Source organism: Excalfactoria chinensis, chromosome 16 (genome assembly GCF_039878825.1).
Source record: "Excalfactoria chinensis isolate bCotChi1 chromosome 16, bCotChi1.hap2, whole genome shotgun sequence".
Classification (NCBI taxonomy): Eukaryota; Metazoa; Chordata; class Aves; order Galliformes; family Phasianidae; genus Excalfactoria; species Excalfactoria chinensis.
In genome coordinates this window covers 6,734,289-6,761,227 of record NC_092840.1, presented here as the reverse complement: position 1 = coordinate 6,761,227, position 26,939 = coordinate 6,734,289, and the positions used below count along the sequence as shown (strand labels likewise).

Here is a 26,939-nt window from a genome sequence, read left to right as displayed (position 1 = left end):
TGGGATGGTTACGGAGCTTTGTATGGCTGTGGCTTAGCATAAAAGAAACACCAAGAAAAAGAAAAAAAAGCAACAAAAAAAAAAGACGACAACAACAAAAAAAAGCAACAAAAAGCGATATATAGCAGCTATAAGAAGCATTGTGCAGCTGTGCTGAGAGACCGTACGCAGCGAGGAGTCCTGCTCAAGGCTGAGCTCGGTGCGGATCACACAGAAAAAGGACACGCAGTGCTTTTCCACAGAGCACAAAAAGTGCCTCTCCTGGAGACCTGGGCAGCTTTCACTGGTGGGAAACACCCGCAGGAAGCTCTGAGCTAAGAGATCTTGCTTTCTAAGTTCAAATATTCCAAAAGCATCAATTGGTTTAGAGCAACAGACAAGAACATAGACATGCAAGGCTTAGAAATAAGGACCAGTTCGGTAACATTAACATGAAAACTACACTTAGCAAGGACAGAATGGAGTGGGTACTTACAATCTAAGAGGAAAAAAAAAACTTAAAATTGCCTCATTTTTTTTTTTTTTTCTTTTTTTGCCAGAAATCAGTATTCCTATGTCTATAGTCAAAACATTACCTTCGAGCACGAGAGGAGTTAATAACAATGGCCAGGAATTAGGTGTTTAACACAGGAAATACCTCCTAAAATTTATTGTGCAGTCATCACAGAGCTCTACCAAGCTTTAAAAACCCCCAAAACCGAGCAACAACAGGAAAAAAAAAAAAGAAAAAAAAAATAATCATGTATTTACTCTGTTTTTGCATTCAAAATTGTTACTGCTGACATAGGGTGTGCCATGACCTAGTTACACAAGACAAAGATGGATCCCGAATCATAAGGGAAAAATCCGCAATCTTTTTAAAATCTTCCTTCTTCTGTGAGTCCTTTGCCAGAATTAACACCCCCCCGGGCGCTCCTGCCAGTGGACGGAGTGGATTCACATGGAGGATCCCCTTTTGGAACAAAGGAAAGCCCACTTGGCCATTGCGTTCCATTGCAGAAAGATGGCCGCCTGGTCTCTCGGCCTCTCCTTAGCTGTCTGCTGAAGGATGTTTTTAGATCGCCGTCTAATAACTCAAGCCAAATGCAAGCCGCGCGCCGATTGGCTGCGGCCGCCCGCTGCCTTTAACCAGCCAATTGCCCGACCGCGGCCGAGCTGCGGCCCCGCGCCCGTCGGCAGCCGCGCCCGCGCCATGCGCCCGCCGCACCCGCCCGGCTCCGCGCCCCGGCAAACGGCGGGGGGACCGCGCCGCGCGGCCTTTAATACCTAAAACAAAATGGAAGCTTCCTGCTGATTGGCTGCCGCCGGGCCCGGACCTTTAATAAGCAAAACTACCCCCCCTCCCTCTCCTCCAGCTCTCCCCCCCCCCTTTTTTTTTCTTTTTTTTTCCCCTCCCCCCGCAAACAGTGCGGTGCTGCCGCGCTCCACCCGCGGCCTCCGGGCCCTGGGAGCGGGCTGTGTTTTGGAGGGGGTGTCGGAATTTCCCCCGAGTGCTTCCCCCAAAAAACTTGTCCCACCTCTAGGTCCATCTTGTTTAGAAACACTTTGCACTAAGGTAAACGCAGCGGGCAGATTCCACGCTCCCCGTTCGACGACTTTAAACCCGGGGCGGGGAGGGGAAAAAATACCCGCAGCCCGACAGCGGCCCATGCCGCGGCGCTCGGCGGCGCTGGGGCGGCGGTGGGGCGGCCGCGGGCCGGGGGCTGCGCGCTGCGGCCGCCGTGAATGTGCAGGCGGCGGAGGGCGGTTAGGCGTTCGCGGCGCTCGCAGCGGTGTATTGTGGGAGGCCGCCGCCGCCAGCAGCGAGCACACACAATATGTGGTGGCTCGCGAAAACGGGAGGCAGGAGCCTGGCGGGCAGCCCGCGCCGGTAACCGGCCCCATGTGAGACGGGGAGCTCGCCTTTTGCCGTCCGGAGACGATCGGCCGCCGAGCGCGATGTCTTTCCGAGAGATCAAGGCGGGGGAAAAAGCCAGGCACCCTGAAGATCATGGCAAAAAGCAGAGTTCAAGTGAGACTGGGTCTTTTTTTTTCCTCCTTCTCTCTTCTCTTGTCTTGCTGGGGTGGAGGGGGGGGGCGGCTCGGCTGGCGGTCCCCCCCCATTTTAGGGTTTCGTGGTGGATTTCCTCCAGCCGGGGTGTGGGGCTCGCTTTAAAAAAAAAAAAAAAAAAAAAAAAAAAAAAGCTCTTTGTTGAGTATTTTTTTTTTTTTTTTTAACTTCACGCTTTTCCGTGTGTTTTGTCTTCCCCCTCGCTGCTCCCCACTGCCCAGGTTGGATCAACGGAATGGAGAACAGCACCCAAGCCAGCACTTCTGTTGAGAAAAGAAATCACCATTGGAGAAGTTACAAGTTGATTATTGACCCGGCTCTGAAAAAAGGACAGCACAAACTCTACCGCTACGATGGGCAACATTTCAGCATGCCGGTGAGTGGGGGGGGGGCCTGGATTTCCCCCCGCTGTATTGTGCCCCCCCTGTCCTGCACCCCCCGTCTTTTGGGGCTGGGGTCCCCCTGGGTAGCAAATCCCCCTGTGCTGGGGGGGGGCTGGGGACAGCCCCCAGACTGAAGGCCACCTGACACTGTGCATTCAGCTGTCAGGAGCCCGGCACCGAGCCCCAACCTGCAGCTTTCTTTCTGTGTTTCCAATCTGTGTGCATTTCCCAGCAGTATTGCAATTTGACACGTGTGTGTGCGTCTGTGTGTGTATGTGTGTTTCTCTTCCCTTGAGACAGTCCTTGCTTCCTCAGGGTTTGTGTTTTTATTTTATTTCTGCCTTAAATTCCAAACGTTGTTATTGTCATTTTTGTGCTTTTTCTCCTCCTCCTCCCAGAACTCGGGAATTGCTCCTGTGGATTGTGTCAGGGATCCCAGAATAGGGCGAATATGGACCAAAACGAAGGAGTTGGAGCTGTCTGTCCCCAAATTCAAGGTACCACCACTGACTTTCAGATTTAGCTTTGTATTCTTGTTTACCCCCGAGTGCAGCCCGAGTTCCCAACAGTTTAATGAACCGTTTAAATGACAGTCCCATTCCTATTAACATTATTATTTGGCAAACCGTTTCATAGTAATCCTGTTCCATAAAGACCACGAGCCATCGGTGCAGCTGCCTAACGAGGTGGTTGGGAGCTCTGAGTTGTGTCTGGGGGTTCCCTCCAGTGGGGTCAGCATGGGGGGGGCGGTCCTGCTGACAGCACTGCTCCGTATTCGGGGACAGAACTATTTCAGTGCTATTCCAGTGCGTGGCCGGGCTCTTCCTCAGAGGCTGCTTTCTTTCCCTGAAGTTTACGGGAGGCTTTAACCCTCTCCCTCCCGTGCCTTCCCAGTGCCCTTCTCTCTGCTCTCTAACGATGCCGATTATTTGTACTGCCCTCCCCTCCCTTGTGGCTGCTTCCAGATTGATGAGTTTTACGTGGGGCCAGTGCCTCCCAAGCAGGTCACCTTTGCCAAGCTGAATGACAACATCCGTGAAAACTTTTTAACCGACATGTGCAAGAAATACGGTGAAGTGGAAGAGGTGGAGATTCTCTACAACCCCAAGAACAAGAAGCACCTGGGCATCGCCAAAGTGATTTTTGCCACTGTCAAAGGTGCCCGGGAGGCTGTCCAGCACCTTCACAACACCTCCGTCATGGGCAACATCATCCACGTGGAGCTGGATACAAAAGGTGAGGGGCTCGTTTTGGCCTTGTGTTGGTAGCTGGCAGCGCACCCATGCTCTTCCCCTGCTAAAGCAGCCCCTGTTGCAGCTCTGAGAGCTTGGGGTTATGAGTATGGGGGGAACTCCTATCCCCCTGCGTGTGCATTGCGTTTTGGGCCCTTTGCAAGTCACGTGGAGCACAATGTGTTGTCTGTTGCTAGGAGACAGCACTGTAATTTGCAAAATGCTCCTATCCTGCACTGTCCACAGGGTCTTTGCTGTGCTCAGCCTCCCCCCTGGGCTGCTATCCCCCCACAGCTTGGGGCGTTTGGATTTTTGTACAGACTTCATGCTCCTGGTGCTCAGAGGTGGGGATTCTGGCTATGGGTGCTGGCAGCTGCATGCCTGGCATTTCATTGATGCTTAGCAGCAAACTCCAGGCCGGCAGCACAAGCATGCCCAGCACTTGACATCGTGAGTGTGCATGCAAGTGTGTGTGCAAGCGAGAGGCTGCCTTAAGGCAGCAGGACCCCCGTGTCCCAGCCAGTTCCCAGATCCACTCTTTGAGGAGCTTAAGGAGTCCCATAAACCTTCTGGTGGTGTGGAAACATTGCATCTTACTGCTTTCTCTTTTCCGTTGCTGCCAGTGAAGGACTTTGCTAAAATGTATCCAAATCTTAAACATTGTCTATAGGCAAGAAGATATGTAGCAACCTCAATGTAAATCGGCTGTCTCTTGGACTACTTCTACCTTGCAAATGTTAAGTTTAAAGTTGATTTGTTGCACGCTTCATTGGGAAGAAGACTTGTTTGCACCATTTTCTTAGAAAAGAGTAAAAAGAAGTGCATTGCTGATACATTTGTTCTGTATTGAAAGGTTTCAACACTTTGGTGTGCAGTCTATACTACAGTTGGCATGCTGCACGTGGTGAGAGGGGATGGTAAGACCTTAATTGACATTACCGATCCCCAGCAGGAACAAAATCACAGTAGTAGCTCAGTGCTTTCTCTTGTAAGCTAACATTGGCTTATATGTGTACACTTTGACATTCTGTTATCATTAATATTTACAGGCAGGCTCTTTCCCCTGCTTACTTTGAAATTGAAAGGTAAATGACATTTAAAAAACAAATTAACCATTTGTAGTTCTAGTAATGTAAGCTAAAGCAGGCTGGTGAGTAGTGGCTGTCTTAGTGACAGGTGTTTAAACATGCTGATTGTACTGCATTCCTCCTGATTTTCCTCCATTCGTAAACTACTCTGCAAGTCTTGAGCAGACAGCTGCGCATCAGGGAAAGGACTTTTAATGCTCCTCTTTCTTGGGAGAAAACATCAACATTTTCATTTTAAATTGCATTTTTGTTTTGTTTGCCATCTGGGTGCTTCTAATGTTTCTTTTTTATTTATTTTTATTTTTTCCACAGTTGCATGTATTCCATTCTAAAATAGTACCACTGTAAATGTTTTGTAATCAGAGAGAGTCCATTAAAAGTATTATTCCTAAGGTAGCATTAGCAGGTTTAGGTCATTCTTATATGTGTGTCTCCATGGCTATGTACATTAGTAAAATAAATAGTAGGAGCAAAAGTGTTTTGTCTGTCTGGCCTGAGAATCTGGAACTAATAACTCAGTTCCCTTATCTAAGGTGGGCTGGTTTAAAACAAGTTCTCTGCCTCAATGTGTCCTTCTGCAAAATGGACATAATAATGGCCTGGCCTTAGAGAAATAGCTAAGGGTCACTGCACACAAAGCTCCTTGAAAATGGAAGTGTAAGTTTTCCAAGAGGAAATGTAAAACTTTCTAACAACAATTTTACATTTATTTAAAAACCAGTTTTAAAGTAAACCCAACAATTCTGTTTCAACAGTGCGATGGTTTCTTGGATGTGCAAATGTTAATGATTCTAAACGTTCTAGGCCTCATCTTGAAGAGATGGGACTTTGTTATGACTTCACTTGAACACTTTACGTAGTTGATAACGTGTCTCAAGGCTTTATGAAATGAAATCTGAGAATCAAATAACGTCATCTGCAGTGCTTATTCAAAATAAATCAGTCCTTTCCATGTGCAGAATCAGGCTATGGATGCTTTGCTTTTAAACTGCACAGAGATTGGCAGGGAGCACGAAGATTGCTCCTGCAGGACCTTTCCCTCAGAAATGTTGTCCTGTGTTAGGGGAGATGCCTGTATGCTGAGTTCAGGTGCTGGCCCTTCCATTTTTGTGTGTGTTCTTTATCTTCCAGAGCAAAAGTCAGACAGTCTCGGGGTCTGGTTCTGCTCCTTTTGAAGTGGGTGACAAATTTCTTACAGGCTGCAAAATAGGAAAGTTTGGGTTACTAAACTACAGAGTAATGGAAAAATCTAATATTAACAAACTGTCTTCTCTAGAATTCAGAGATTTAGGAATGAAAAGGCTATCAGTAGCAAGATATTGGGGCATTTTGGTTCTCTAGCTTCTATTCATTGAAAGATGCTATTGAGCACACACCTTGAACTAAGGAAAACAAATATCAGTGTCTTTTTGGAAAAGCAGTGCTAATGGTTTTGTCCTCGGCATTCCCAGGCACCTTGTTTGCATTTATAGCAGCCAGTTTCTGACTGCAAGGTGTGTTAGCAGAGCATTCTGGAGCAGCTCTGGGTGTTGGCAGAAGCTTGTCCCTTTGGTCAGAGTTTCACTTCTTAAATCTGCAAACTATTTGCTTGGCACTTTGGAGAGGAGAGAAACTGCTGCTCTCCAGAGAGCGTGGTAAGGAGCAGAGCTGCCAAGCAGACTGAGAAGAGGAAAAAGGATTTGGGAAACCTCTTTGTCTTGGCTTGAGGAAGGAGTGTCTGACTTTACTTGGCCTTGCAGATTATTTAGAAATGATCTCTACAAACAAACCTCAGGGGTGTTGCTTGCTCCTCTGTTGCAGGGATGCAACAGGCTGTGAGTGTTAGCAAATATAAGGAATGCATATTTTTACATGGGCCAAATTATTTTGGTTTATTAAACTCTTTTGTTGTGGTTTGTGCAGGTGAAACCCGCATGCGATTCTACGAACTGCTGGTTAATGGTCTTTACACTCCTCAGACCCTTCCCGTAGGCACTGAACAGGACGCATCGCCTACTGTGAACGAAACCCTCCAGGTATGGTTTGCTTGGCTTTTGTTTAAGAGTAGCTTCTACAGATATCTGAACAAACGCTTCACTGAACTTTGCTTTTCAAGATTTTTAGTTTAGCTTTGTTTTTTCCTGTCCAGTCATACTTTCAGTGCATGTTATTCATCCTCATTTAAATACGTCTTGATGATATTGCCACAGGAGATGTAACTGTGAATGCAGTGCATGTGGCTAATCTGTATGCCCACATTTGCATAGTGTGGTACGTGTTCTTTATCTTTTTGAATGAAAAATATCTATAGAACCAACAGTATGTGCCCTATTAATGGTAGAAATGCTGGCAATTAAGAGGATGATGGGATCAGGTCTGTCCCTGACATTATTCCCTTAAAGACAGGAGGAATGATTTACAGCACTACATTTGGCCTAGCATCTGCAGTATGTAATTCTTAGCCCATATATTCTTCAGCTAAAAGAGGGGAAATGTCGGATCTTGAGTACTGGCATCAATTCACCAGAATCTTAATTAGTCACTGGTATCAATTTTTAAGAGAAGCAGTCAGCAAAATACCTGAGGGCTTCCAGGGTTTTCTCAGTACTTAGGGAACAAATCTCTACATGGATTTGTTTAGGTAACTGCTCCCCTACAAACCCCACTGCAGTGAGGGGGGCAAAAGGAAACAAAGCCTGTTGGTGTGGGTTCCTCAGCCCCCTTAAGCTTGTCTCAGTGTCCTTTGGCTCTGATCATAGCTTAGAAACTCACTTCAAGGCATCAAGTTTTGAAAGAGATTTTTGAAGCTTCTAAGTATAAACTTTTCCTCTCAATCTCTTTGTGCTCTTGTGACTTCCTGGAATGCCGTAATTTCGTTAATTCTGTAATCTGATGTTTTCAGGACAGCTTAATAGCTGTGAATTGAATATAAAAATCCCACTGATCTGAAGAATGCTAATGTCCATGTGGTCGTGGTCTTGACAAGGGATCACACTAGGAGCAGAGTCTGCATAAGTGGATGAAATGCATGAGTGTAGCAAGTAGGTGTGAGCTCAGGGTGGGTTTAGTGGTGCTGGCATGTGATAAGCAGATCATGGGAAGGATCCCTTTACCTACCTGTGCATGGGAAAGCAGCAGCCACTGTGTGGTCTGACCAGTGGGACGTGGTGTGCTGCTGGGGAGCTGGAGCTCAGCCCTGCCTTTTTCTACCAGGAGGACTCACGGTGAAGCTCTTGCTTTGCTTTATGGAAAATTGATTCTGGCGCTGATGTTTAGCAGGGCACTGTTATGACTCAGCAGTGTCTGAGTGGGAGCAGGGCTTCTCCTAGAAACCCCCTGGATGTGCCTGTGAAGCCAACTGCAGAGCAATTACTTGGCTGCTCTGTAGAACTGTAGGGTTTCAGTTTTCAAACGCCGTATTCAGTAGCACTCTACCTGAGCATTGTCTTGGTGGAGGGGTTTAAAACCTATTTTTAGCAGCTGGGAACTTTCTCAGTCTTTTATATCTGCAGCCTTCTTCATTGTTTCAGACAAACGTTTGGTAGTGAGGGTAGTGGTGTGCAGCTCCTTAACCAGCATAAGGCATGTTGCCTTCAGCAGGCCTCTGCTTTCACGTATGGACTTGATATATAGGTTTGATTGCAGGTTTGCTGTTTGCTGGTTTGGATGTTTGGATTTGTTTGTAAAAAAAAAAAGTTAATTTGATCATATCTCAGAAACATTCTCAAACTTTCTCATCGTTGTGCAGGATTTTGTAGTTTTCTTCTCAGTCTGCAATTTAGACAAGACATATAAGTAGAAATTTAAATTCTTATAGCTGGAAGTATTTATGCAAGTCTGCTGTTTACCTGATGCTCTTGGGCATAGCTTATGAAGAATACTATTTTATCGTCCTCCTTTCTCCTTCTTTGCTTGCTGTTTTCAAATCAAGGGGAATGGTTTGTAATGGATAATGGTTTGTGTTTTCAAGGATGCTCTCACCTATTTTTTTGTCATGGAAATCAATGCAAACTTCCAGGTACTCCCCAAAAAAATGTGTGGATTAGACAAATAGCATCTAAAAAGTGTGTGTTTAGGTGCTTTTCTCTACTCTGCTTTTATAGTTGACGGATTCCCTGAAGCGCTTGAAGGACAGTAACCTTTCCTCAGTGGGATCATCTGTCACCCCGAACAGCAGCACACCATTTTCCCACGACACAGCCTATTCCAGCTGCCGGCAGGACACCCCAAACTCATTCAGTCAATTCACCCCGCAGTCCCAAGGAACACCCCACACCCCACGATTAGGGACGCCATTTTCCCAGGATTCCACGTATTCCAGCCGTCAGACGACACCGGTGTACCACTTTGGGCAGGACAGTGGGTACAAACACAGGAGACATGAAACGAAATTTACGGATGCCTACAACCGTCGACCAGGAGGACATCACTATGTTCATAATTCTCCTGGTGTTTTCCGCGGGACAGAGCATCAGTTCAGTACGTTCAAATCCCATCAGCAGGAGCCGGTTCAGTTCTCTCACACTCCTCCCTTGAGCCACTCGAGTTCCTCGAGTTACAAGTCTGCCTTCTCTCCCTACCAAGCACCAGCCGTATTCCCCCAGTCTGAGGAGCAGCCGTTTGCCCAAACTTCCAGGGAAGCAGAGTACCGAAGACCTGCACCACCTCCCGCCGAGATGGTTGTAGAAAGCAGTGCTGCCTCCAGCACTGATTTTGCTCCAGTGAAGGAGAAACCGGAGGAACCTCCGCCCTTACCAGATTCGAACTCTGCTCCTGAGCCGAGCGCACCATCCTTCTCTCAGACCCCAGAGAGGAGCGAGACCCCCGGCACCCCCACCATGGAGTCTGAAATGCAGCATAATAGCTTAGACTCAAGGATTGAGATGCTCTTAAAAGAGCAGAGAACAAAGCTACCTTTTCTTAATGAGCATGACTCGGATAATGAGGTCCGAATGGAGGGTAGCCCTATCTCCTCTTCCTCCTCCCAGCTCTCTCCCATCCCCATGTACGGTTCGAACTCTCAGCCCGGTTACAGAGCTCAGACGCCTTCCTCACGCCCTTCCAGCACAGGCCTGGAGGATATCAGCCCCACGCCATTACCTGACTCTGATGATGATGAGCCCATCCCTGGGACTGCTTCTCTGAATCAGAATTCCAGGGGGACATCAGAGGCCAGCATGACCCCCATCGATCAGCTGAACAGGTCCTCCAAAGCTGAGACCTTGGAGGTTAAAGAAATGGTTCCTGGTGACCATACTCCAACATCAGAAAAGATGGATGAGGTAAGTGAGCTGGAATTGAGCTACCGCACTTCAAACCTGGGCAGGGAGCAGCTCTTCTTTTTTGGTGTCATTCGAAGTGTCGGGTTCCTGGTGGCTTTTTCTTTTGCTCAAAGCATCTCTCAGTGATCTGGATGTGACATGTCATTCTTTAGGTTTTTTGGTTTGTTTGTCTGCTGTAATTCATCATTTCAGCAGAACAAGCCATGGAAGTTTGGCCACTGCTCATGTTGTGGAGGTCCTGAGCACTTAAGTCACTGGAGCAGTTAGTTGAGCACTTTCTGCCATTGCTCTGGTCCCTGAACGTGGGTGCGTATGTGTGCACACATTTGCTTAACGGGGCTTTCATGTTATGCTGCAGTATTGAATGTATACTTTGTTTGATAGCTCTCCAGCTATTTATGCCATCTGGTTTGAACAGAAGACAGTTGCTGGGTTTCAGTACTCCCTTCACTCAGTACAGGGGGAGGTAACTGGATTGTGGGGGATGTGCTCCATTGAGTCTTCCAATAATAGAGCAGAGCTTGCTGCCTCTCCTGGGGCATTTGTGGCTGAAGGGACAGCAGAGCTTAACAGGGTGGAATGGTGCCAGCAGACAGAAATTACGTTGCATGGAGCGTCTGTTTGGTACCTCTGTTGCAACAAATGCGAGTATGGCTTCAATAGATGTGTCGGATCTATTTGGTTGTGTCAAGAAATGGTCAAAACAGATATTTGCAAGTAACAGACCCTTTTCCCCCAGCATTTATAGTAGTAATGCAAGCAGATGAAACTGCATGGTGTGCAAGAACTCTTCAGTAAGGAAATTTCTTCCATCCAGGAAGGTTTGTCTTTTGTAAATGTCCTGCGTGTAAGATGTCAGTTCCAGTTACTCATGAAAGTTTCTGGTGTTCAGCTGGCATTCAGTGGGTTTCTCCAGTGGTTTGCAGTGATGGGGCTTTCACCCCAGAAGTGGCTGCATTTCAGGGCAGGGGGAGCTGCTCCTGTGGATGCAAACTTTGCAGAGGGCTGATCTGGAGGGAAGGTGCTGCTGCATTAACATAGCGCATGGCTCAGTGTTAAATAGGAAAAAGTGTCACTGTTCTGGATGCTTTGTTTTTTTTAATGTGTGCCTTTCCAAAGCTGCCTGTCCTTGCATTGCCATTGAGTCTTTGAAAGAATTTGGTTACTTAAGGTCTCATTTATCTAGGCTGGCCCATGTTCCTGGGCCGGGGAGGATGGTGGGACCTGAGAATGTGTTAATTAGCAATGAGGTTTTGATTCCTTATGCTCAGCCTGGTAGGCTTAAGAGGGGACACCCTAATGTGCTAAAAAGGAAAAAATAAAATGAGGAAGGCATCCCTTCTCTCTTGGTTGTTCTGGGCATGTGTCTGCTGTCCCTACTCTTGCACAACAGAGTGGCAGCCAATTATAAAGGTGTTTGGGAAGATGGATGAATGCCAGCATGGTATGTGGGGTCAGGCGCTCTGTAGCTGCAGTCAGCACGGGAGCTCTGGTTGGGTGTCAGGTTTGCCGGTTGCGATGTGGGGCAGTGGTGTACTGGCAGTAGAGCCCATGTTAGGTCTTTGTCTCCCCTTAATGAAATGCTGGTGTCAGAAGTTTGTGTTGGTGGCTCTGTGGTACAAAAGGATATGAATGCCTTGGTCTTCTGCAGAAGTCTCTGAGCAGGTCCTGCTGCCTTAATTGTCTCTTCCCCACCCCCAGAAAAGTTTGCTGTTGGAGCAGTTTATTTAGCCCTGCTCTCGGTTACAAATCACACTAAGCCATTCTGGTGCCTTTGAAAAGTTGCCTGTGCCTTTGCTCTGTCTTATGCACAAAAACCATCTCCATGTGTTTTCACTTCCTTCCTCCACCCTTCTCTCACTGCCCCGCCCCCAAGATTTTGCTTTAGAAAGAGGCTCTCCTGGCTTCCCTCTCTTTGGTGATGGAGCTGAGCTGAGCAGTGACTTAACATAGGCTGAAATTTGAGCTGCAGCTTTCCAACTGAGCTGGAGAGGAGCACTGAGGCTGTCTGAGGGCTGGAAGCTGAACCTCAGGCTCCAGTCCATTGTGATAGCACTGTTCTGCTCCTGGGCCTTCAGGCTGCTCCACACAGCAGAGGGGAAGGCAAGACCAAACACTTCTAGCAACTGTGTGGTATGGGAAGGCAAGCAGAGATGAGACAGGAGTGTGGGGCGGGATTGTTAAGCGTCATAAGGAAGCAATAAAGGGCACAGAGTTTGAACTGATTTGCTTCATATTTGGCTTTCCCTGAGGGTCTGAGCAGCCCTTGGGCTCCAGCTGAAAACATCACAGCACTCCCAGGGACAATGCAAAGTGCAGGGAGGTTTTCCCTAAAACAATAGCAGCTTTTGAAGGATGTGATCCTGTTTTCCATAAAAAATTCAGGATTTTTGACAATGACTGCTAATAGAGTAATGCTTTTCCTATAAGTGTAAAATTATCATGCAGGTTAAATGCCCCAAACTTGCCTTGGGTATGGAAGGTACTGCCAAGGCTAACAATGACTCTGATTTATCCTGCTAGATCTGAATGTTGGTTTTCTAGATCCAGTACAATGCTGCTAAGTCCGAGACCTTGGCTGCTGGTGGGGAATGGCCAGGAGACAGGGCAGAGTGCAAGCAGTGCGAGGTAAGAGTAGATAAAGGATTCCTGCACTGGCTGCACAACCTGCAAGCCAGCAGGACAGGTGGAGGGGAGTCTTCAAAGAACCAGAAGATGACAAGAAAGGAGAACAACCAAACTGTGTAGTTATTTTAATGAATTTGAGGGTAGCAGAGTGCAAACTTTCCTTCCTGCATTCCTGAAAGCTAACAAGGAAAGGACTGTGGTGATTTTGTTTTTCATAGGATCTTTCTGTGCTGTTTCAGAAGTGCAGAGGTTAAGTAAGTACCATTTCACGCTTTGACATCCCGTTGAGCCAGGTCGTGTTTTTGCTTGGCTCGTTACAGGAAGAGGCCCTGCCTGCACTCCGGGGATTATAACGAGTCACCGTGCTGTGTATCGATGATGCCTTTCATGTTTCAGCTGATGAAGGTGTTAGTTGGTGTGCACAGCCTGTGTGTAACAGGAAGACTGTATGATTGACGATTATTTTTCCAGATTGACGAGCACAAAAATGCTTTTGAACCGAGAATCAACAGGCTCGTGTCTTCCTGGTGGTTTGGCTGAGCATCTGGGTACTGTGGTGGGAGGAACGCCAAAGGTATTCCTGAAAATAAAGATCCTGAAATGCAAATGAGGTGCAAGCAGTCCTGCTGTGCAGTTCAACAAACAATCTGGGGAAAAAATTGGGAGTCTCACAGTGCATGGCCCTGGTAGATACCTGACAGCCGCTGCTGTCACTTGTGCTCTGTGCTGGGCTGTTGTGATGTGCTGAATGCTGAGCTGGGTGCTGAGGTGCCTATCACAGCATGGTGCCGACAGCTCTGTGCCAAGCTGGTGGCTCAGGCTTAGCCCCACAGTGAGTGAACCCTGAGGTTACATGTGGGCTGAATTTGCTCTTTGCATCCAGTTGTCTTTGAGCTCTCGTGTGCTCATAGTCAGAGCTGGAAGAAATGAATGTAAAAGGGTCACTCTGTTCCTCTGGAGCCTTAGCAGGGTGCACTGCCATCCTTGGGACACTGCATTGTGTCTTGTGTTCTGTCCTCATCCAGACCCAGCTATGGGTCAGTGGCTGGTGTTAATGATTCCCCTCTTCCACCAAGCTAAGTTCAACCGCAAGTTGTCATGAACATGTCAGAGAGAAAGCAATACCCCAGTGCACGAGGAGGAGTGAGAATCTCTAGCAGGAGCTGTGCCTGCAGGATGCATCCCTTCTAGGACCCTGCACACAGAGCCTCTCTGCTTCTGCCTCATTTGTGAGATGTGTTAAATGGGGCTTCCTGAGGGGGAACCTAAAGGCACCTGGCCAAGGGACACTCCAGGGCTGAAGGGTGCAGAAGTGATTTATTCAAGGTAAATGCATGTAAAGGCTGAGAAGGTAGAGTCTTGGAGCCTGGAAACCTGATACCTTGGTTTCCACAGTAACTGTGCAAGAGCCCTTATGCCCATAAGTAGCTGTTATGTATGTATAATATATATGAGTACACCTGGGATCCAATTTACAGCTAGAGTGGGATTCATCATTCCTGGAGGGAAATGGGGGAAGTGGATGCACTGGTAGTTCTAGATGCATATATATATATATACATACATATATATATATATTATTTTTAATTGAAGAAAGGGGAAAGAGCTGCGAGTGGTAGTGTATGCCCACTCTCATAAACACTTCTTCAAATTTTCCTGCCTCCTGAGCTCTTGCAAATGCAATCATTCTTGATGGAGTCAGTTCCTAATGGAAACTCAGAAAATAGGTGTATGTTGTGACTCTGAATTTCCAGAAAGGCAGCCAATGCCCAGGCAGCAGAGATTCAGGCGACCACCGTGCTTCTACATGAGAATGGTCTCAGCCATGCCAAACCTGTGATATTAAAATGAGTGCAAGTGGCTCCAGCTGTGGGCTCAGCTCCGGGGGCATCTTACAGTGTTTAAGCCCATTCAGAAAAATTGGCAGCACACAGATCCTTTAGAAAATGACTAAAATACAGCCCTGCATCAGATCCTGTTGGGACCTTGGAGATCCACTCAGTGTTCCAGAGCTGGTTGGGGAACACTGCAGGCAGAGATCACTTCCTTGTGCATCCCATTCATTTACCACAGACAAACTGCTGCCCCTTCAGAATTACACGAAGTGGGAGAGCTGTTTGCTGACTTGTGCCTGACTTTTGACTTATCGCATTTGGCTGCAGGTTGGTTCCTGGAGTGCTGAGCAGCCCAATGTGGGAAGCAAGGAGTAAACAGACCTGGGGGGAGCACTGTTTGAAGGAGAACATTGTGGGATTCACTGGGTGTGCTGGTGATGTGCTCCCTCGTATGGAGGGAAACCTAAACAGAGGAATGTTTGACTCTATGTAGTTTGCTTGGGTTTTGATGCCCAGCTGCTTCAGGGGAAGGAGGGAATGCGGCTCTTGTTGGTAATGGAGCCAGAAATGGTGAAATGCTTTGAAGTGTAACTGAAAAATAGAAAGCAGGCTGTGGTTGGGAGGCTGAGTGCCTCTCTCGCTCTCTGGTACTGGGCCAGGGCTTTGAGGCTTTTACATTTTGCATATCTCATAGAAGTGACATTGCTGTCCCTTTTTTTACATCACTGTTACCGGTTATACTCTTGCTACCAGCTCCGTTTTTTCTTTGTTTAGCCACTGGCAACCTCCTGTACATTTTCAGTTCCAAGTGAGCTGGGTACTTATAATTGAATTGCTTGTTAGTAGGTAAAGCAACGCATAGTGTGTGCTTCTGCAGTGTGTAGATGTGCTGCTGCTCTGGAAGCTTGACTCCAAATTGCAGTGTTTAACCACAGCACACAGTTACCATGGAACGGTGCGTGCAGGTCTGAGCTCTGCAGCCCATTTCCAGACAGATACCCTCCTGGTGTCTCTGCTTTTGCTCCTCAAATAGTTATTCCCTTTCTTATCAACACCCCAACTACAGCTGTAATGGTGCTGAATGTTCAGATGCCATGAATGCAGGCTGTGGATCCTGATGCCGAGCGACGCATTTTCCTTTACAGCTTCTCCACCCTGTTATCATTCTGCTTGCGTTCTGCATCTGATGGCTGTACAGAGTGACTGAGGGACCACGAATGAGGTGCTGGATGGCAAGGTGCATTGCAACGCGTGCCGACACTGAGCAAATGTGCCAGTGTGTTAGGTAATCAGCTGAAATATTGAGAAAATAATTGCTGGTAACATATTGTGCTGGCAGCCAGAACAGCGCCAATTCCTGGGGCTGGTTCTGAAGAAGATGGAGCAGCCGCTGTGCTATATGTGTGTGTCTGACACACGGCAGCATGCAGGCAAGCACTTATTCAAATTTCTGCTGGCTGTTGTCTTTCCTGGACACCCTGAATAGACGCTGCTCACCAGCAGAATGTGATTTTGCATATGTACCAGTGTGGAGTCCCATGACTTCACACCCCCTTCTATTAATTCCATTTTTCAGCTCGGGGTGCCTGTTTGCATCTGGTACAGATGGGACAAAACTCAACCCGAAAGCAGCGGGTTCGTTAACACCCAGGTTTTAATATGAAAGTGCAGTGCTCACTTTTGGAAACACACATTCATTGTGAGAAGGATTTCTTACCTTTTCCAACTCCTTGCAGAAGGAAATGGTTTAAAAATACAAATCATAGAAGTGGTTTTGATTTGCTTAGTGCTCCACTAAAGCAGAGGTGGTTTTATAAGTCACCAGTCGGACAGACAGGCTGGTGAGGTCAAGGTGCATAACAAACAGAAGGTGAAAAACAGATCTGTAATGCCCCCCCAGCCCCGGGTCTGCTTGCTGCCTGATGTGTTGCAGGAGCAGCTCAAGCAAAGGAAGTTGTTGGTGGCTTGGGCTCTGGCAATCGCTCCTTGCACAGAGGGCAGTGGCACGGGAAGGAAGTGAAACTGCTCTTTGAGCTCAAAGCTGGCAGCAGAGGTTTCCTTACAACAAGGGCAAAGGGCTGCAGGCAACCTCCAATTCCCACTCTTTGGCACTCCAGTGTTTTATCCTAGTTGTTTCCTAGGGGTATTTGGACTTGCTGACTGCTCTGCACGTGTGCTTTTTGTGGAGTTTGCACTTTTGTGGCACTGATAACTGGGTGCTAAGTGTGATTTATTGCACACCTTTGCCCGGCTCAGCCCTGTGTTGCCCAGCAGTTCTCCCCACAGCTGTCAGTAGGCCAGAGAGGGAGGAGGAAGACTCTGGGAACTGTGGGGAGGAAGAGGAGCAGCCAGGACACTCTTGCAGGGTCCAGTCCTTCTCTTTCCTTCCTGCCCTCACCTTCCATCCCATGGGGACTGTCCTTGTGCTCACCTCTGCCAAAATTCCTATTATCAGTGCTTGGAATGACCATGGAGAGAGGAGGCCTGAGGATGGCGCTGGCTGATGTGAAGGATATTATTTACCAGGGGTTGAAAGAGCCCCTTGCTGACTTGCTCCAGGAATCAAGTGTCTGCTGCTTGCATGGGGGCTCTTGGATGAGAGTCACTGTCCTACAGAGGTTTTCCAGAAAGGGCTGTGCTTCACAGTGTGTCATATTGTGCTCATGCCCAAGCAGTGTGTCATCTTCCCACTATGCAGGATCTGTGTCAAGGATGCTCCCAGTGCAGGGATTGATGGAGCAGACAGCTTCTTTCCAGGCTTCCCTTCTTTCACAGGAGCTTGTTATTTCTGCTGCCTCTTGTGTCCCAAGCAAAAAAAATAAAAATAGACTGAAGATGAGAGCAGTGCAACTAGTGGAAGGAGGAGCTGAGGGACCATAGCCTGAGCTCAGTGCTTATATGTGCCTCTGGGGACAGTTTCCCAATCCCAGACCTTGCTGCCAAAATACGGTCGTTCAGACAGCAGATGTGGCTGAGTTCCTGTTGCAGGTAATGGAGGGAATGTCTTTGAAGGAGACTGATAAACGTGAGCAGTCATTATTGTGGTGCTCTAAGTGTTTTGCTATTGTCCAGGAATAAAAAATCACTGGGAAAATATGAAAATCTGTAATACTGCATACAATTATTCAAATGATGGTAAAACATAAAGGGCAGTCTACCAGTTAAATATCTGCCACGGATACGTGTATGAAAGGATGCATTTTGACAAGGGAATCTGAATGAATTTGTTCACCTGTTAATATTGTGTCAGGTGGGATACATCTCCCAAATTATATCGGCACAGTGGTACCAGTAGATGGCTTTGCAAACAGGAGATGCACGCTGGTCAGTGTGAGCTTGCAGGAGGATGCTGTGGGTCTGACTGAGGATGGAGACTTGGTGCTGAGGCAGCTTTTAAATACTGTGGAGACCCTTTGGGTTGGCACTGTGGGGTCCTTTAAAGGATCATAAAGGGCTGCGCTGGTGGGTTTAGGGTTTTTCTTTTCCAGGGTTGAATGCCGTACGGTAGGGTTTGTGCTTTCAGTGTTCAAAAAGAGAAAACCTGAGCTTTAGATACTACCACACCATCTATTCAAGGAAAAAAAACGTGTGGCTGTGGGGTCCCTCCATCCCTCATCACCCACTGGTCAGGACACTGTCCTGTGCAGGAGCTGCTGCTGGTCCCATCTCACCCCAGTTCCATACTCAGCCTCTGCAGTACCCTGTGGCAATGAGGTTCACAGATGAATTTTGCTCTAGGTGAACACTGTTTCCATGTGGCTTACTTTAAACCTCCTGCTTGCTAATTAGAAGACAGGTGGGGAAATCAGCATCGCTTACCTCCTTCTTTTTTTGTATGTTTTATGCCTGAACAAATGGCAGTGAGAATGCAGCGCAGCTGTGGGATGTTTCCACTCCAGTAATTTAGAACAGTTGCAGCTACAGGATTTATTTTGCATATGGTGGGGATAGTTCAAGAGCAAAAGTTTGATATCTCCTAGAAAGCTATGTGAAATGTCATGTTCTGTATGGGATCCTGTTAAGGGATCAGCCAGCAGCAGCAGCCCAAAGGGTTATGTTTCCCACAAGGAGTGCTGTGCAGGAGGAGTTCCTTCTGTAGCAGAGCTATGCCTTACAGAGCAGGCTTTGGGGAGGAGAATTCAAAGGTATTTTGGCTGGTAATTACATTAGGTTTCATCACAGAATGAGGATTTTTAAAGCTTTAATGAGAATATCTCATGCCTCAGCTGATGTGCTTGGTTCTGTCCTGCCTGGATGCAGGACGTAGTTAAATCAGTGCAGCAAGAGAAGGGAAAAACTGAGCAGGAAGTAAAGCAGCGAAAAACTTGAGATGCCTTGGGAGAGATCATCTGTAGGAGAAGAGGAAGTGTTACCAAAGGGGAACTGCTTCTTATTGGCCTCACCCTTGCTTTTGAGGAAGGACATCTCTATGCAGCCTCTTCAGCAGCTTGAAATAGTCTCCTTAGGTTGAAGTATCCCCTGCGCCCCCCTGGGTTTTAATGCTGAGCAGTATGTGTTGGTCTGTGCTACAGGGCTCAGGTAAGGGCGCTCCTTAAGGCATGGATCATTTGTGGTCGCTACAAGCCCAGCCACAGCAGTTCATAGAGAAGCTTGTCTCATGAGCTTCTTGAGGGAGAAGCCATGTCTGTCATTAGGGATGCCCCTGGAGAAGGAAGGGCAGAAGTTTAGGTCTGAGGGTGGGTAGCAGCAAGCAGGAGAGCATTAAGGGATGGTGCTGGTGGATGACCTTACAAAAGCTCCTCATTTTTCCTCCGCTCATTTTCCTTCAAGGCCCTGATTCCTAAGTTTCTGCTCTCCTTGCTGATAAAGGTCCACACTGCACAGGTTGCCTAGTGAATGTCCAGGTCTTGCAAATCAATCTGCTCTTGTTGTTGACACTGGAAAGATCAAGAGCACTGAACTTGCTCTGAAAATGCTGCCTATCAGTAATACATGTGATTTCAGATTCTCTAGGGTGTAGATGTAGTGCATAAAAAGGGAATAATATCAAACTGGCCTACTTCTTGCTGATTAGAACTTGTTTAAATACAATATGTGTACAAGCTATTCTTCAATAGGCAGCTATCAGCTGGGAGGCTAGACTGCTTTCCAAACCTATCTGCTTTCTTATCACTCTGCTGGTAGCAAGATCTGGATTCCTGGCTCCATTTGACCTATGATTTAAGTATGAGAGTGAACTCAGGAGACAGCATACGAAAGCCTGCCTGGCGCTGAGCTGCCAAGGTGTCTGTGTACTCTGCACGCTTTTTTTTTATGCTTATAGGTGGACTCTGATCTAATGTTTCCAGTTGCCTTCTTTATCTCTGATCGTTAAGTAGCTTCTGCTATCTGGGAATATCGGTGCATTTTTGCACTGCTGTGAAGAACAAAACAGAGCATTTCAGAATCGTTTGTTAAATTAGTTCACTGTTTCTTTGCATCATTACATGGTTCTTCAAACTCTGGATCTCGCATGTGGATAGACCTTGGAATAACATCTGCTAGTGGCTGGGATGCCAGAAAATGACAGAGGACCCCACTGCATGCTTGCCACTGCCTTTTTGTTTCTTTCTGTCTGTCTGTCTTTCTCTCTTTCTTCTCAGAGGATGTTTAGTTCTCCTGTAGCATTTGGCTAGTTTATTCCCAGGACTCTCAACCAAGTGTCTGAAAAGGGCTTTACCTGGGTAAGGCCATCCTGGCTGCAGGCAACTCTTAATAAGAAGCAGGGAACATTCCCTGACTAATTTATCTGCAGGGGGTATTTTCTTGCCACTCTCCCATCCTTTTATGCATGACTTAGCTTCTCAGCTAGCTGAAGCCTTTGAAGTTAGATTGCAAATAGCTCTTTGGCTGTCTCTCTCTCCCCTCCTTCCCCCCCTTGAAATAGGGAAACCAGAACAACCTTAGCTGTGGGAAGAGCTGGCCTTGTTGCGTGGTTCCCCTACGTAACATCCTTTCTTTTCCTCCTTCATTTTCTCTGCCTTTTCCTCCTCCAGCAAGAAACCCTTTTCCCTCTCAGTAAGATCTGCTTAATGCTCGAGGGAGAAGACCATGGTTCTGTCAGGTGATAAATCCAATTTTAGAGCATTTCATACATGGTGAAAACCAGGCAGCATTGATGTATGTTTGCTGTGCCAGGTCGGATCCATTCCCCCCAGGCAGAAAGTGGTGGGTCAGTCTGGCACAAACTTATCCCAGATTTTGGGATGGGGCTGGTACCCTGTGGCACATCCCCTTGCTGTGCTTTAGGGTCTGACTGGTTGCATGGTTGTATTTGTCTCATCTCAGGGTTCTGGAGGTTCATGGGTCTCACTGTTGATGAACATGGACCCGGAGGGTGTTGTTGGCTTTCACTCTTACTTCAATTTGAACAATATGAACTGTCCTGCAGGTACCTGTGAGCCTCTGATACATATTGGAAGCCCAAGGACAATGTCTGCTTTTCTGAATATCCCTTAGTCAGTGGGTATAGACAAGGCATAACCAAAGCATGTCACAGAACCTCCTTTTCCTTTCTAAAGGGAGAAAGAAATCTTCACATCTTGTCTAGCTTTCTAAGGCAAACCAGGCAGCTGTGTTAGTTTATGGCTCTGAAGGTTGCCATCCTGGAAAGCTCCTATTGTGGGCTCTTGAAAGTCTCATAGAGAACTGTAGTAAGGTGCCAATAGAACGGGTTGCTAAAGGTACTGGGGGTGCTGGTTGAACCTCATTCCCTTGGAATCGCATTTCTCGAGTCGTCTTCCTTCTGGATCAGTGCAGATCTTGTTACCACAGAGCACTAATCATGCTGTGTCTGCTTCCCATCTGTCTTCTTCATGCAGTTTTGTCTTTCTATGAGTCCTTTCCTAAATAAAAGGAGTTTCCAACCTCAAATAGATGCTTAGAGATTGCTGAACTTCTTCCTCCAGGATTTTACCTTGGACAGGAGAATCCATGCTTTACTTCATATGGACACTGGAGCTTCCACTTCCAGTCATGTACAACTAGCCTGAACCCCTGATGTCTCATTGATGCTTCTGTCCTCTATTATATTTGGCTTCTTGGTGCAACACCACTTCATGCTCTTTGTCTTTGGGCTTTGCTTTGGGAAACGCAGATTTCGGAGTAAAGGAGGGGAGATTTAGACTGGAGATAAGGAAAAGGCTGGAAAGGTGTCTGGAGGTGGCAAGTCCCATTTCATGCTCAGCCAAGAGTTTGCAGGAAACCTGTCTGTACAGATTCACATGGGGCTGTGGGCCATTTCCTTGCCACTGCCCTGTGCTCAGGGACCAGCAGGAACTTCAAGGGAATTCTCCTTCTGTGATTTTAGGCCTTGACTTGACATTTCCTCTTGGCACGAGAAGAAAAAAACCATGACATAAATTAGGCTGGTGTTTACAGTTAGTTTACTGTGAGGGCTTGAATATTTTTGTCATTTGTTTTACCCATTGAGCAGCCTCGGAAGTGTGAAGAGGTTGGTGTGTGCCAAGGAAGCCCTGCCGTAATTACCAGACCAAAACATGAGCTGAGCCAAGTGAGTGTCTGCAGTCAGGTAGGGTGTTCTAATCTTGTAGGGTGTTCTAATCTCAGTGAGCTTGAATTCTTTTTTTTCAAGTAATCAGGTAATTTTTCAATCAATAATAAAGAAACCAAAACATCCAAGTAACTTTTCACCTCTGGCAAGAAATCCTTGTTCCTTTGCAGCTGTTTCGGTGCCTTTTTTTGCACCAAAATGGCTGCAGGGCACAATGTTGGGTTTGTGTCTCCCTAATCTGTGCATTCTGTTGTGTTTGCTGCCTTTGCCCAAGAGTCAAATTAGCCAAGTGCTGTATAAATGTACACTACATAGATATCTTGCTCTTCTGTTCTCAAGGTAGAAATGCACATTGTTGAAGGTATTTATAATCATTCGGCTGTAATGGGTTAATCTTTTAATTTCCTGAGCCGGGCACTCCATTATAGCACATGTACACCTGAATGCTATCTTCATCCCAATTAAGAGCTGCCGTGATGGCAGTCTCTCTGGCAGCAGCAGGAGGATGGGCATTCCTTTCACTGCCCAAGAGAAAATGATGGATGTGGCATACCAGCCCAGGAGGAGGTGGCAGACATCTGTGGCATCAATCCAGGCTGTGTGATGGTGAACTGCTGCTGTGGGCACTGGTGATGGCATGGTTATACGAGTATGCAGGAAACCTAGCAGGAGGCTCAGACAACAGTTGACTTTGCCCTCCTGCTCAGAGCCGTCCTTGTGTATGTTCTAGTAGAGGGAAGTGTGTGATTATAGTTAGCAACGTAAGAAATATTTCTTGTAAACATAGTGCTCAGTCTGTCTTGTTCGTGCCTGACACCCAGAGCTGTGAGTGCTCAGCATGGGCATGCTGACATGGCAGCAGCCCTGAGGGCTACACCGTGCTCCTCAGGGTGTGCCAAGAACGTGTGGAACCTTTGAGCCCTTCTCTGGTGAAAAGCAGATGAGCAGAGAGCAAAGCAATGCTCCCTGAAGCACTCACTGTGCTCTGCTGGGTGTTTTGGACTACATGAGGTGTTAGCAAGGTGAACGTGGTGGGATTCTCTGGACTGAGTTTGTATGTATACATTTCTTTTAAAAAGGAGCATTTCACTGAATCGTGCCCCTGAAGGAGGAGCTGCAGATGTGACAGCTTTACATCCTCAGACATCCTTTTTGTAAGAAATGCAAGCGACAGGTCTGAAGCATCTTGTTCTCTCTAATGTTTTCTGCAGGAGGCAGGAAGACTGAGCTGTTACACAGCAGTGCTGCTCTCACCCAGGGATCACAGCATGATGGCTGCAGCTGCTCCCTTGCCTGACAAGGAGCACACCGTGGGCTCAGCACAGGAGGGACCCAGAGGCTATTCTCAGCTCTCTCAGCACTCGCTGCATGACCCTGTTCAGTCAGGTGTCACTTTCCTGCCTCTTCATCCCTTCTGGAGGGTTTTTCTTCCCTTACTTTTTTTCAGGGTAAGGGTGAGGCTTGCTCACATGTGAGTGTTTTTAGATCCCTGCACAAAATTGGTCCAAAATCAAGTGAGGACTGTTTGACAGTCAGTAGGGTTATGAAAACTTTTTTCTGTAGGAACCGCTTCTGATTTTACTTCTAGCTGTACTGACAAGCTGATGCTTAACATTTCAAGTAGGAAAGATTGCCAGTATTCTATCATGCAACTCCTGAAGTTTTAGGCTTTAAGGAGTGATTTTCCCATTTGGTTTCTGTGAGTGGAGGTTGCTGCAGGCTTACAGGTTTGCTTCATCTTGCAAGCATGGGATGCTTCACTTCGTTAAAGCTAATGACCTTGCATCATGCTGATGCCATTGATCTTGCATTTCATTATTCTGATGCACCAGAGCTTGTCCAGGCTGTATCAGAGCAGCTGTGTTCAGCGGTAGATGTTACTTACCTCAAATAAAGGTAACTCGGTACCAATCGAAGTGTTAAAATGAAATTAACTGTGAGCTGACAATATTCAAAATGCATTCTGAATTCTTTCTAGAAGGAAATGAAAGTATGCACAGTTCCTCTGCCCATAGGAAAGGGACCGAATGGCATTCACGCTGAAGCTCGCTGCCGCAGTGTCAGTGCTCCTCTGGGCCGGGGAGAGAACAGCCTCTGCACACCTGGAGCTGCCAGTTCTGCATGCAAATATTAGGAAGTAGTTTCTTTTTGCTGCAGGTATGAATATTTGCTTGCTAAATGCTGGGTATTAGCTCTAAGACCGATACCCTGCATTCAGTAGCTCTCTTACCCTGTCACTATTCAGATTGGTCAGAAAGAAGATCTTAGGATATTTATTTTGCTGAACTCAAGGAGGCTCTACCTGAGCTAAACCACACTGTGCCAGGACTAAAGGTGGCAGTTAGCATGTTGGACAATAAATGAGGCCCTTTATAAGCAGTTACGCTGACGTGAGTCTCTCCCAACAAATTTACATCATTAAAACACCTTTGGAAAAATGTGTCATGCATATAATTAAATACCTGTTTGGCTAACTCTTAATTTAATTAATGTGAAGTGAAGATGGCAGCACAAATTAATTGAGAAGGAAATGGCTTTCCTCTCAGTGGGCTGAAGGGAGGGTTTCTGGAGGCATCGTGCCCTCAGAAATGTGCAGGTGAACTGTGGGACTGATTGACACAGTTTTTTTTGACAGTGATAGAAATGATGTCCTCACAGCAATATGTATGACAGTTATCAGCTCTTTTTTTCCCCCCTGTGAAAGCAAAGAGGAAACCAGAAGGCACAGCTGCTTTTCAGCCTTACCTTGAGAGATGTTTGGTAGCAGCCACAGCAAATTCAAGTTCAGATGAGTGAATGAAAAGAAATTCATGCCACAAGAGGTCTTTCTGTGTCTCACGCTGACTCCTTTCTGTGCCTGTATCTTTCTCAGTTGGTGCCCATGATTTTTCCCCTTAGATACAACTTTCCTGTAACTGTTCATCTGATTTAAATATTAATTCTTCTTGACTTTCTTCAAAGTCTTCCCCATAGAAGATCTTCTTTTGGTTTGACCTCTTTGCTAACCTTGTGTATTCTTCTTTTTTCCCCCCTGCCCTTTTGGTGTTTTTCTTCCTGCTGTTAAATATTTCCCTTTCCATTTTGCTTGGGATAAAAGTGGAGCACACATTGTTCACTGTGTAGGTGAGTTGTGAGCACCACACTACAGGAAGCAGGGAATCTGTTGTTGCTTCCTGCAGACGTACGTAAGTACAAGAACTTAGAATTGTCTTCCAGGAATGCTAGTTGTGTTGCTTTAGCAGTTGTCAGCTCAGCTTAAGTGCATGTATGAAGCATATATGAATGAAGGAGAATGAAGGAGGCTGATGTGCAGCTCAGCAGCTCAGGCCTGCCAGCTCTGGTTTCAGTATCAACTGGTCAGGTTGTGCATGAGGGGACAGACCCTGCAGGAAGACTGGGGATCACTGAGGGGCTGTGGCTGGGAACACGTTGTCTCCATGGTGCTGTCTGGCTCTGGGACTCCACAGGGACTTCACAGGGTGACTTTCCTCCATATCCCCCTGGATGAGGTGAATGTAAACTTGAAGTTGGTTTTGTCTCTCTGTGGTAGGCTGAATGCTTCTGGCTTCTCATCCAGTACTGTCTTTTAGTATGATCCAGTTTCTGCAATTGGAGCCTGCGCTTTTAACAGTGCTTTATGTGTTTGTTTGGTGAAAAATGGGGTCTGTTTCACAGGAAACTTGTTTACACCTGCCACGATCATCTTGGTTGCTCTTCCTTTGTCCCTTTCACTGGAGCTGCATTAGCTGCAACTGCAGAATGTCTTCATTCCCCAGTATTCACAGTGTGGGGATGTGATTGTGGAGCTGAGCAGCTGGGGAAAGGGATTCAGGGTGCAGAACTCAGTGCTCATTCATGCTGTGAACCACTCTGCAGGGATGAACGGTGGTCTCCTTGTAGAGCCCAGAGATTAAGCATCTTCAGAGAGCTAAGATTGCATTTGGCTTTTTTGGGGTGATCCGTGCAGTGTGTGTACTGGTGGGCTCGTGCTGCAGCAGCACAGAATGTGAGGAAGCCTGGGCGAGGGGAGGTGCTAGGACAGGAGGATTTGCAAAGCTGCTGTGGCAAGCACTGTGCTCAGCCTGCTCTCTGGTGGTAGCTGCTGTAGCAGGGATGACCTTTGATAAAAATGTGAAGCATTTGGTTTGGATGAGCTGGTTGTGGTTGCTCAGCTCCATACAGCTCACAGCAGAGTCATCAGCTCAGCTGCTTTTGCTTTTGTTCCCTTACTCCTGAGCAAAATTTCTAGGTTAAAATGGAAATCACAGCAGCTTTGGGAAGAGAACTGCCAGCAGAGCTCCCCTGTGCAGTTTCTTCAGTGTTTGACAAAGAAGGAGCTCCATTCCTCCTTTCTTTCAGGTCGGGAGAGTAGACAGCAGGTAACTGCTGGCCCACAGCATGGAAGAAATAAACATCTTGGGGTTCTCCAGTCAAGTCTGGCTGAAAACAGCCAACAAATTTCAAAAGCTCTTGCCAGAACTGAGATGTAGAAACACTTAAGTAGGCCAGTGACTTGCAGTCAGTCTCATTTCCTTGGCTGGCTGCAGGGGTGGGACATGGGATTGATAGTTTCTGTTTAGATGAGGAGGCACAAACTGTTTAGTTCCTTTGTGCAAAGCTGTTGTGAGGAAGGAAGTGCTTGATAAGTTGTTCAAAGGAGGCAGGCCAGTTGTGCTTGTTGGGAGCTTGAGCAAGAAGGTCACAATGAGAGCTTCTGCCTTTCAGTCCTAAAAACACATGGTGGTGTCACCCTAGTGCTGGTTTTGCCATTTTTATCTGAGGAAGAAGGAAGAATGGTGTAAATAGTTTTGGAGAAGATAACTTGGGACCCTCTCTTGTTTTTGACGTCCCACTTGTAAAATGCCAGCCCCATTTGTGTCTCATAGATAACTCTTGACATGTAACATGCCTCTTCCAATAGTGTATTGCACGGCAGGATTTGTTTTAAC

At 46.9% G+C, this 26,939-nt stretch overlaps 1 protein-coding gene across 1 annotated transcript in view; it reads left to right on the top strand.

The window, feature by feature from the left end:
* Positions 1-1,703: 1,703 nt before the first annotated feature.
* Positions 1,704-26,939, top strand: part of SETD1B (SET domain containing 1B, histone lysine methyltransferase) — a 41,764-nt gene continuing 16,528 nt past the window's right edge. The window contains exons 1-6 of the mRNA XM_072351090.1: positions 1,704-2,011; positions 2,272-2,426; positions 2,832-2,930; positions 3,399-3,669; positions 6,656-6,768; positions 8,836-10,014. Coding sequence (XP_072207191.1) covers positions 1,726-2,011; positions 2,272-2,426; positions 2,832-2,930; positions 3,399-3,669; positions 6,656-6,768; positions 8,836-10,014 — 2,103 coding nt within the window. The 5' untranslated portion in view covers positions 1,704-1,725. The remainder of the gene's footprint in view (positions 2,012-2,271; positions 2,427-2,831; positions 2,931-3,398; positions 3,670-6,655; positions 6,769-8,835; positions 10,015-26,939) is intronic.